We start from the raw sequence: 12,102 nt of genomic DNA, 5'->3' as shown, positions 1-12,102 counted from the left end.
GGAATAAGACCAACGTCTTGATCGTTGGTGCCAATCACTCGTTCTGGTCTAATAGAGTGTAGACTTTCTTTTTGGGACAGGCACTTACTGGGGCTAAACTTTACAACTGCCTCATGTCCTTGAAAATAAACCACTTTTTCTTCCCATGGAGAAGCATGCCACAGTGGTCGGAGCCCTGATTTGTCCACTGGATTATCTAAGTGCGATAAATCTCTGATTCTCTGAGGCACAGGTTAATAAATTACAGAAGATTCAGGGTAGGGCAGTGTGCCTGGTGTTGGGACTTTGCAAATTCAGCCATGTTTCTTTTGCTCATTACTCCCTTCACTGGCTTCCCGTCAAGCAGTATATTCATTTTAAGGTTCTATGCCAGGTGCATCAAACATACTATCATACTCCAATTCAGCTGTTGTATTTTTTTATTGTCACATTTTGTCCATATAAGATTGCGCAGAGTGGGCTCTTTATTTTTATGTAAGATCCCACACTACGACAAGGAACAACTTTGAGACAGATCCTTCATGATCTTCAACCCTATGTTTTGGAACATGCTTCTTGGTGACTATTAACACATTACTAATTGTACGCCTAGTTCCTAGTTCTGCCAATCTGTCTTGAGACCTGCTGTCCCCTTCCTGTTTGTTTGTCTTCTACTGGCTGTGCTGCCTGTAGGAGGGGGTCAGGAACGATTTCAAACCTGAACTAGTAAAAGAATGGGAAAGTGAATGTGTGAGTGGAGTGTGTCTACGGGGATATAATGAGGAGAGGAATTTGCAGTAAAAACTGACACCCCTTCTCTGATCCCCGAGTCACAAACTCTGAAGACAGGTTTGCAATCTTCTCATAGCTTCTCTCCTGAGAGACTGTTCCATTGCACATGGAACTTCTGCGATCCTACATGTTTTACATTCTATTGGATGGTGTGCTGATCACACACTGGGTCTGAAAATAGAGGGGGTTGGTTAAGGTTACCTTTCTGTGTAGGGAAAAAACCTATTTCGTCATCACCTCTCCTTCCTTGCTGCAGGCTGCCGGGGGCATCTCCACTGGGATGGGAATCAAAGAGACGTTGATTAAAGAATGCCAGGAAGAAGCATGCATCCCAGAAGCCATTGCAGCCAGAGCTAAGCCTGTCGGATCTGTCAGGTATGAGCTGTGCCATTTTTTTTCTTTGCACGAAATTATGGGTGACTGTGAAATCTCGGGTGAAGGTGAACTTTTGCACTTAACTGAGCTATAAAAGTATTTAAGAGGCGGTCTCATACATCACTTGCTATATGAAGTTGCAGAGTTGTGCATCCTTTGGTTCCTTAAAGTGTCAAAGTGTTGCAAACGGTGTGCTTACAAATGCCATGTGATGTCTTTGGAACTATGGGGGTCATTACGATCCCTGGCGGGTGGCGTTAATGAGGCGGTAAGTATCGCCAGTAGGTTGACGGTACTTACCGCCATATTATGACATTGGCGGGTTGGCTGAAGCCAACCCGGCAATGTACCACTCCGACCGCCACGGCGGTAACAGCGCCGGGCTGGAGATATCCATCTCCAGCCCGGCGGCCGCCATTGTTCTGCCTGCAGGATTATGACCCCGCCTATGCCATGGTTTCCGTGGCGTTCGTAACGCCACGAAAACCATGGCGGTAGGCCATATCAGTGACAGCAAATTCCTTCTGTGTCACTGATAGGGGTCTCCCCCCCACCCCTCTACCTCTCCAAACCCCCTACCACTCCCACCTACATTCACACTCCCCCTTCACACGCATACACACACCCATTCCCACATGATCACACACATGCATACATCCATTCACACACACATCCGCACACATTTTCATACATACACGCAGACAGGCATTCACATAACACAACATATACGCACTCACACCTCCATACATGCACACATGCATTCAGCACGCAACACACACCCGTATCCACGTACACACAAACATTTATCCCTCCCACACACACACAACACCCCCCCACCCCCTCCCCTGTCAGAGACCCGACTTACCTGGATCCAACGGGTCCTCTGGCAGGAGATGGGACGGGGCGCTGCTACCACCAGCAGAACACTGCCAGGCTGTGTTATTGGTCATAATAGGGGTGGCGGCGGTCTACTAGCATGGCGCTGCTGGTGGCAGCAGTGCCACCTTACCTCCATCCGTCAGCATGGCCACAGCTGGATTTCCGCCATTCTTGTGGCGGAAACCCACCTGTGGTCATAATATGGCGGACGGCTGGTAGCTGCGGCAACAGTCTTTTGGTGGCCGTCGCCGCAGGGGTAGGCGGTTTTTACCCCCGAAGTTAAAATGAGGGCCTATGTGTTTGGATTTATGTCCAGCCAAGGAAAAGTAAATTTTCAAACATTTGTGATATGTGCATAAAAGTTGTCTGCTTTCTGCAACCTTTCTTCATAAAATATGTCTAAGTGTATCTCTCCTGTTCTTAACCTGGGTTGTAAAAGCTTGAGACAGAACAGCGTGCCCCCTGGAAACCTACAATAGGCTTAGGTTTTCAGAAGAACATAAATATGTTTGAGAATTCAATTTTTAACAACCAACATTATTACTTTTTGTAGTTGTATGGTTGAAGACTTTTAGCATTTAAATTCCACCTTATTAGTATCCTTATTGTGAACAATTTGAGACCTTGGGTACCTTTTAATAGTGAGGTTCTAGCTATTACCTTAATTCTTTGTGGCCAAAACCATCTATTTCATTGCTTCTGTTCCAGCATTTGTTACAAGCAATAGAAAAATTGTGTTTGTCTTAGAATGGTAATGATGTGGCTGTGTTTGTATAATGGATTTATTTGTGACAACAATGCTAGTAGATTCCAGTGAGATCCTTAAGTGGTGTTCAGCATTCATTTTAATTTTTAATCATTTATAACCTGTTTCTGAATCTTGACCAGAACCAGCAATTCCTACTAAAGACCGCCTACACATGCTTGGCCCCCTTTTGTTGGCGGCTGGAGCCATTTCAAGGCTCAGTCATCTTTTAAATGGTTTGTCGGCTTAAGTGACAAGGAACGAGGAAGCAAACGGGTCTCCTGTGGTCCTCTTGGAGAAAGCAGAACGAGGTTCTGTCAGAAGTGAATCTCCTGCGGTCTCTTTCCAGAGTGCAGACATTACATTACCTGTTCCTTTATTGCATTTTGAGCTTTAACAAAAAAGGTAGTGTTACAACTAAATGGCCCTTTACAAGGAGATTAGACAGTGTACAAGCAAAGAAGACACCATCTTCACAACACAATCCCCAAGGACTAATGCAGAATGATCCCACCAGGGGCCCCAAACCCTTTTATGTTTATCTGGGCACTCTCTCGCCCCAATGGACAAGCAGTCTACACCAGTGGTTCCCAACCTTTTGACTTCTGTGGACCCCCACTTTATCATGAATGGAACCCGGGGACCCCACTGAATCATCATTGGAATCCAGGGACCCCCACTGAGTCATTACTGGGAGTATGGGACCTAATTTGTCAATATTTGTTAATATTTTTTTATTTTCTAAGCAGTCGCAGACCCCCTGAGAAGGCTTTGAGGACCCCCAAGGGTCCCCGGACCACAGGTTGGGAACCACTGGTCTACACCTCTCAGTGGAGGGTGGTGCCCTATCAGAACAATAGTGTGTGTTATCGTCTTTGACAAAAAGTAATCCTAGACCCAAGAGGGATCCCCGCCCACTGGAACCCTCACACCCTTCCTTGATCCAGAGGAACCCGCCTTAGGGTAAAATTCATTGGGATAGCCAAAGACTCAAGACAGCCAATCCCTAGCTTTCTACAAATATTTCTGCATTATTAGGCAGACCCAAATCAAGCAGAAGAAAGCTTGTGTCTCCGAGCAGCATCCTTCTCAGTGCGCGGAGTTATGCACAATCTCTCTCGTGTAATAGATTCTGTGTAAGAATTAAAAACGATTAAGACAACGTTGGGCTGAAATTACTATTCCAGTGGTGTCAGGTTCCATTCCTTGTCTTCTAATTGCCCAGGACCAATTACCCAGTGGGATGGCAATCGTATGAATTGGTCGGAAGACAATGTGTGGTTTAATTATCAACTACCCTATTTAACTTGGAGGGTGAGATCGTCAGCTTGGCTTCTAGGGGCCCGCACCTCAGGAGGGCCACGAACTGCTGTGCTGTCGTTGTGCACGTCAGACCTGTAAGTTCTTGACTAATTGGGATTTTATGGAACTCCTCTGCCAGGCCTACAAAGGATTGCATGTGTTCAGGCTTCCATTATTGGGAGACCAATAAGGTCCAAGGTTCTGAAGCCTTGAAGACCAGCAGATTCTGTGATGAAAATGTCTTGGAACAAGGGTGCCACAAGCGTTGGTTTGCCTTCCAATCTAATCCATCTCAAGGTAGTTCTGCCAGGAGTTCAGTTTTGTTCTTGTGGCCTGAGGTTGGCCTTCAGGGACAGGGGAACTACATAAAAATCCTAACAGGGGGGGGCCCTCAGATAAGCCCAGGCGAGAAGCCAGGTTGTCACTAGGATCGAAAGGCCAGTCATTTGCAACCCAGTAGTATTAGGGCGTGTCCGCCATGTCAAGTCTGTTGCTGTCCGCTGAGTTGACACATTTGTCTGTTTAAACCTTGGGCTGCTTATTAGTCCACAAGAATACGGTGGATAAAGTCCTCACCACTTAGTAATTTTCAAGCATATAGCGGGACCTCGGAAGAACCATTATTGTAGAAAAAGGCCGCACTTCACATCATGGCGATGGGAAGGCCATGCCAGTCCTGGAGGACACTGCTCAGGCCGCCTAAAAGAGACCGGACATTGACATCCCAACGCAACTTCAACTCCACAGTAATATGTATTATCACATATTTGAAACTACAAGCCTGTACACACTACGAGTGACAACAAGTCACAAACTCCCCACCCTGGACAGGCACAATAATTCATGCATTTGAATCATAAGGCAGGAGGCCTTGCCATAAAAGTCTTCCATCTCTGTTGGTCTCATGTCATCTTTATAGAGTGGGACTTGGTGCTTGATCTCCCCCCTGGAATCTTTGCCCAAAGTTGTTCTTTTGTCCCCAGGCGAAAATCAAGGGGGTAAGATGGTAAATGGTAGCCTAGCCTGGTGCTCCTCTCGCCCGGGAACGCTTCACTGGAGGCAATCTAAGCCCAAAGTCCATCCGCTGAAGAACCTGGCAGAGGACCCCTTATTTTAAGGAATCGAACGTAATTTCGAAATCTAAGGACTGACACCAGGGAACTCATGGGCATGGGACAGAGACAGTAAAATAAAAGTAACATGTGAAATGGGTCTTTTTAACCCCTTCCCCTCACCCCCTTTCAGTTTGACTTTTGCCTGACGGATCTGTCTGGAACTTGACATGCCAGATCCAAACAAGTGGGTGAACTTTTGTTCCCAAAGATTTCTTGCAGATTCGTGGCACGGCAGCAAAGTCATTAAGAAAACATCAATTTTCAATGTAAACTCTGACCTAACTATACGTACACAAGCATTATCGGCTGTGCAATGTATTGTTATTGCAAATTATTCTGAAAATATGAGACAGGTGAGCACCTAAAACTCTCTGTTGGTCCAGCCCTAGAAAATAAAGGATAGACGTGCCCTGCCACAACATCAGCAGGTTAGAGCCTTATTTCAATTTGTGTCTTAAATTCTACCGCCAGCGCAGAGTCCAGGGATTAGTGGGTCCATATTAGAAACCGAATGTAAGGAAGTGAGACAGGAGACCCCTCTGAGAAGCCGCCCTTGCAAGCGATGCCTTCCATCAGAGGTCTATCCAGGGCTGCAGGAGTGAGGGTATCCCCCCAGTCCCTGGGGTGCCGTGGGAGGGTGGACAGGAGCATGGCTTCCCAGAAAGGCCTGCCTAATAGGACAGGCGTCGTTTAATCTGCTGGCACAGCTTGGGGAGAGCGGCAGCTGTCATAAACTGGACATCAGCCATGATGGATGCGCATCTCCACGCGGGCAAGAGTGCTGAGGAGGCCTTCGGGCCAAGTGCATTTACGAGGAGCTCGCGGAGTGCTCTGCATCTCATAGAGAGATGGGCATCTGACCTGAGGTGTGGACAGCCTCCCCCCCCCGTCCCCTTGGGTCCCTCGTAAAGATGTGTATTCCCAAGACAGTCTCACGCGGCGCGGACTGTAAACTGTAGACCACTGTGGCTCTGGCGTTCACTGCTGACTTGGCTCTCTTGAAATAACGAATGCCTGAGGTACAGACTGTCCTTATGCATCTCTTGTGAGCTTGAGGTCTGTCTGAGAGTCTCGGGTGTCACAGACTGAAACCATGGACTTCATTTGTCATCTGTGGCGTACCCAGAGCACTTGGCTCCCTTGAAATGATGGACGTCTGACTAAGAATCAGACAGTTCCCCTAGATCTCTGGATGTCTGACAGTCTTGAGTAACATAGACTGTCACCCCTGAGTCGCTTACAAGGATGGTTACCCATACAAAGCAATCTCTCAAGATATACTTTTTCATCTGTGATGGTCGCCGAGTGACCTCTTCAGAAAGGACGGATTCTGCCTGAGAAATCTTCAGGTGATGTAGTATCCTCTGGAAGGATATGTGTCTGTCCGAGAGCATTTCAGGTGACACGGGCTGTCACTTTAGCATCTCTTGATGGCGTCTGTCTTGGGTGATAGCGGCTCTTGCTTCTGTGTCTACGTTTGAGTATTGCTGTGCTGAGAGGAAGGGCGTGTGTCCGGGTCATAGTGAGGTGACCCATGGATCTCTTGCACGATTGGACTTGTCCGGGAAAATTTCATGTGGTGGTGTCACCCACTTAGCATCTCTGTAGCTCACAGAGCGGACTTGGCTGTCATAAAAGGATGATCGTCTGTCTGAGAACATCTCACACACACACACACCCACCCACACACACCCACCCCGAAGTACCTCTTCTAAGGTTGGGTGTCTACTCGGCAGATTCCAGTTGATGCCCACTGTCACCTATATGTGTGTGTTCATGATCATAGGTCTTTGACGACAGACACCTAAAGCTGGCTGTAGGTGAGACCTAAAGAGGTCGCGGCCCAACCCTGCCGCTACATGTTGGTGTGACGAGATTGCAACAATTTCAAGCCTTTTGAAACAGCAGACAGAGCCCGCTGCAGAGGTACATTGGACTTGTTCATATAACTGTGCAGTGGAAAAGGCCCGACTGGCTGAGGTGCAGGAGCCACTACAGTAATGACATACTCTGCAGGGACCTGCTCACACATCCCTGTGAGTTACACCACATCTGTGCATGGACTGCAGGCTCTAGGGTTGGATCTATACCCGAAGTGGATTTTACATGCTTCAGCTCTCTGGAAACAAATGTGCTGTCAGACGTAATATTTTACTAGCAAAACATTTGGGATGTTTAGGGAGTCAATTGAACGTCTAGCCAAGTGTATCGCTCTAGGTTCAAGTACAGTTTATTTTCATGTGATGCACCAGCCATTTTTAAAAATCATTGTTAGGTGTTGTAGCTGCCCTGAGCCTGTTCTCATAGTGCCCTCTCTTGCTTGAATAGCCCCAGCTCTGAGGATTGGATCTGCTAGTTCTCAAGATATGTTCTCACTGCCTCGTTTATTTATTACAGTTGTCAGAATGTGCACCGTATAAACTGTGTAAAGCAGTCCGCAAGCTTGCATCCACACCAGCTGAGTAAACAAGCTTGCATCCACACCAGCTGAGTAAACAAGCTTGCATCCACACCAGTTGAGTACATAGGCTTGCATCCCCACCAGCTGAGTAAACAAGCTTGCATTGCACACCAGCTGAGTAAACAAGCTTGCATCCACACCAGCTGAGTAAACAAGCTTGCATCCACACCAGCTGAGTAAACCAGCTTGCATCCACACCAGCTGAGTAAACAAGCTTGCATTGCACACCAGCTGAGTAAACCAGATTGCATCCACACCAGCTGAGTAAACCAGATTGCATCCACACCAGCTGAGTAAACAAGCTTGCATTGCACACCAGTTGAGTAATCAAGCTTGCATCCACACCAGCTGAGGAAACAAGCTTGCATTTCACACCAGCTGAGTAAACAAGCTTGCATTTCACACCAGCTGAGTAAACAAGCTTGCATTTCACACCAGCTGAGTAAACAAGCTTGCATTGCACACCAGTTGAGTAAACAAGCTTGCATTGCACACCAGTTGAGTAAACAAGCTTGCATTGCACACCAGTTGAGTAAACGAGCTTACATCCACACCAGCTGAGTAAACCAGCCTGAATCCCAGATGTCTTGGGAGGGAACAGGTTTGTAAGTTTGCATCGTGTGCCAGTGATGGGGTGAAGAGTCCCTGAGTGTGCACCCCACGTCAGAGCAGTGCCTAGTTTGTGCTGCTGGTGCCCCCAGCACTCGGTTTTGGGACCCACAGCTTACTTTCATCATCAGACTTTCATCATCGGACTTTGCTCAGAGCTATAGGCCGAAAGGCACCAAGGGGAGTAAGGAATATGAAGCTAAAATATGGAAACTGACACAGGAGAAAGCAGGGATTAAAAAAGGGACCGCAAGAGTGGGCGTAAGTGACAGACAGTGTGGGGAGACGGAAGACAGAGGCACGGAGTGGAGTTAGGACCGGCAGCCTCGGGGTACCCCAGTCCCAGGATTCGGCTGCACCCGTGCTGGACTCCCAAGAAAAAGCTGGGACCCCTGCTTTTTAATAATTTAAGCAAATTAGCATCTTTTGTTTGAGCACTAGTGTGTATGAATTTGTTTTCAGACACGTCTTTAGAGTAAGGTGTTTGGTGCACTTTTGTTGGTTTAAGTTGGGATCTAGTAATTAGTGGTTCTTATTGGTGGAGGGGCTCTTGGCACGTGGCACGAGGGGCTGCACATGGAAAGAGTTGGAGATGTCATTGGAGTGGCATGTATGGTGGGACCGCACTTTCTAGTGATGGAGGTGGAGACACATCTGTGACCCACATTTATACAAATCGGGTTTTGTGTGTATATATCTATTTTAATTTTTTTGTTACTAGAATGTTATTTCATTTTTGGACGGTAATCTGTACACCAGTTTTGAATATATTTGGGCATGGGTTTCCACAAAACTGTTATTTATTGAGTTTAAGTAGAAAAATATATCACGTCACAGGGTGACAGTATTCACGCTAAGGACGTGTATCTGGCCTCTGTAAAATGGAGGCTTTGTTTTGTTCTAGCCCTGATGAAGTTGTGGGGCAATACGCCTGTTTGCGAAACACGTGTCGGTGGGGGGCGAAGGATCAATAAAGATTGGACATAAGACGCCAATGATGTTTGACATCTGAAAAATTAATTTCATAATTGTGTACGCAGATGCGTGTGCTAATATAATGTTTGCTGTTGTATGAAACCCTAGGGCTTCCTTGAGGGTGTGAGGTGAACATCCTCCGTTTTGGGCACCACACCAACGACTTCTGCTTTCACAGATCCTGTGTGAACACATATGTGAGCGCCACAATTTCCCAGTTACCCTTCGATACCTACTTTGATGGTACCTTCCGGTCAGTGCCCAGCTGGGGCACCAGTTTGAGTGCACTCTCAGATTCAGTCCCAGTTCTGTTCTCAGCTGGTGTGGGTGACGGACCCTCAAACTGAGGTCCATTTTGAGTTTGTTCTTGGGGATAGGGCCAGATACATTGTCTTCTCATGTCGGGCTCCAGTAGTCAATCTTTTCCTTGCTCTCTTGAGGTTCATCTGAAAGGTTTCTAGTTCTGGAGTTGAAGTAAGGTCCTGGAGGGTTAGTGGCGGAATACAATGCTCTTTTGTTTTGCTCTCAAGTGATCACATTTCCATAGTGGTGCGTGACCACCACAAAGCGCACAGACTCCAAATTCAACCAGAGCTAGGAGCCAGCTAAACAAAACAAACTCAAACTTTGGCAAACGCTAATTCGGCTGGCCTTGGTAATCTTGTACTGTCGTATTTCACCTGCAAACAAATGCAGCAGTCCCTCAAAGTTTAAAAGTAATAAAAATGAAAAATGCTGCTGCGAAACAGTGCCATAATGTTTGCACAATAATGACGTAATGTGTGCAAAATAGATAACATACGTCATGAAAAAATGAGCAATCGCAAAAATATATAAAAACAAATGAAAGCAGAAATTGTCCCACTTTCCGGTCACTGAAGTGAACTGTTTTGTAGACGGATGTCCGCATGTGCACAAGCAAAAAGCTGTCACTCAAAGTGAAGGGAGCCAATGGCTAAAGTGGGCTGGCCCTTTGTCCTTGCTCTTCACTGTCGTCGGCGAAAAGCAAAATGTGACGGTCATAGACCAATGGATGAAAAGGGCAAACCGAAAGACATGTATATATAAAATATCTGTGTGGATTTTTTCTTAGTTTTTTGGGGAAATCACGAGGCTTGCAAAACTGCTAAAGCTGTCTCTCGCCCAGTATTGGTCACAGTAGTAGTCATTCAAGCTTTTATACTGCGTTCCTTGCCCACATGGCCTTGTGTTGGTACAATTGTTTTTGAATTTGCTCAGATGTTCCTTGGGTAACCAATATGGCCAGGGGACGTTTACGCATTTAGACGTATTCCTCCTGCCTGGCTTTGCAAGATTAGCAGCTGTGGCGTGTCTTACGTGTAGACGTAAAGAGACTGGCCCCAGTGCTCCATTTGTGCCCTCTGTCAGCTCCAATCTGTTTGTGTCTTTACGCATCAGGGTTGTGTGTGCTGGAGCAGATTCTGTTTTTAGGGCGGCACCAGAGGGGCACCCGCGCGGTACCTGGCTGCAGGCAAAGCAGCTCTCCGGTTGGAGGTGTTCTCGGACTGTTAAAGTAGCAGTGGTCTCCGCGCTGATCACAGGGGACATAGGACCGGCTCCTCTGTCCCAGACACAATGGCTCTCTTTTACCTTGGACTATCTCCCCTTCCCTCCCACCCCCTCCTTTTCTCTCCACTCCCCTCTTCTCCTTTCCTCATTCCTCTCTTCTTCTGTCCTCTCTTGTCCGCTCCCCTCTCCTTTCCTTATTCCTCTTCTCCTCTTCTCTCCTCTACTTTCCTTATTCTTCTCTTCTCTTTTTCATCTCTTCTCTTCTCTTCATTTCTTCTCTTCTCTTTTTCATCTCTTCTCTTCTCTTTTCTCCTTCTCTTTTCTTCTCCTCTTCTCTTCTCTTCTCTTCTCTCATCTCTTCTCCTCTCCCCCTCTCCTTTCCTCATTCCCCTCTTCTCCTCTTCTCATTCCTCTCTTCTCATCTCCTCATTCCTCTCTTCTCATCTCCTCATTCCTCTCTTCTCATCTCCTCATTCCTCTTAGCTCCTCATTCTTCTCCTCTCCTCATCCCTCTCCTCTCCTCATTCCTGTCCTCATTCCTCCCATCACCTCGTCCTCTCCTTTCCTCATTCCTCTCCTCTCGTCATTCCTCTCCTCTCCTCATTCTTATTCTCTCATCTCCTTATTCCTCTCCTTTCGTCATTTCTCTCCTCTCCTCATTCCTCTCCTCATTCTTATCCTCTCACCTCCTCATTCCTCTCCTCATTCCTCTCATCTCTGCATTCCTCTTCTCTCCTTTCCTCATTCCTCTCATCTCTGCATTCCTCTCCTCTCCTCTAATCATTCTCCTCCTTTCATCTCCTCATTCCTCTCCTTTCCTCAGTCCTCTCCTTTCCTCTCTCATCTCCTAATTCCTCTCTTCTAATCATTCTTCTCCTTTCCTCCTTTCTCTCCTTTTATAATTTCTGTCCTTTTATCATTCCCCTCCTCTCCTTTACTCATTCTACTCCTCTCCTCATTCCTCTCCTTTCCTCATTTCTCTCCTCTCCTGATCTCCTCATTCCTCTCCTCCTCATTTCTCTCCTTTCATCTCCTCATTCCTCTACTTTTTCATTCCTCTCACCTTGCCTCATTCCACTCCTCTCCTCATTCCTCTCCTCATTCTTATCCTCTCATCTCCTCATTCCTCTCCGCATTCCTCTGCTCTCCTCATTCATCTCATCTCCGCATTCCTCTCCTCTCCTTTCCTCATTCCTCTTCTCTAATCATTCCCCTCCTTTCCTCAATCCTCTCCTTTCCTCTCTGGTCTCCTCATTCCTGTCTTCTAATCATTCTTCTCCTATGGTCATTCCTCTCCTCATTCCTCATTGCTCTCCTTTCCTCATTTCTCTCCTCTCCTG

At 46.9% G+C, this 12,102-nt stretch overlaps 1 protein-coding gene across 1 annotated transcript in view; it reads left to right on the top strand.

The window, feature by feature from the left end:
• The window catches only part of LOC138261014 (uncharacterized), a 56,298-nt gene that overhangs the window by 29,768 nt on the left and 14,428 nt on the right, over nucleotides 1-12,102 (top strand). Inside the window, exon 5 of the mRNA XM_069209612.1 lies at nucleotides 1,028-1,146. Within this exon, the coding sequence (XP_069065713.1) occupies nucleotides 1,028-1,146 (119 nt within the window). The remainder of the gene's footprint in view (nucleotides 1-1,027; nucleotides 1,147-12,102) is intronic.

Source organism: Pleurodeles waltl, chromosome 10, assembly GCF_031143425.1.
Source record: "Pleurodeles waltl isolate 20211129_DDA chromosome 10, aPleWal1.hap1.20221129, whole genome shotgun sequence".
Classification (NCBI taxonomy): Eukaryota; Metazoa; Chordata; class Amphibia; order Caudata; family Salamandridae; genus Pleurodeles; species Pleurodeles waltl.
Note: the sequence above shows the minus strand (reverse complement) of the source record. Positions and strands in the feature narration are given on the sequence as shown.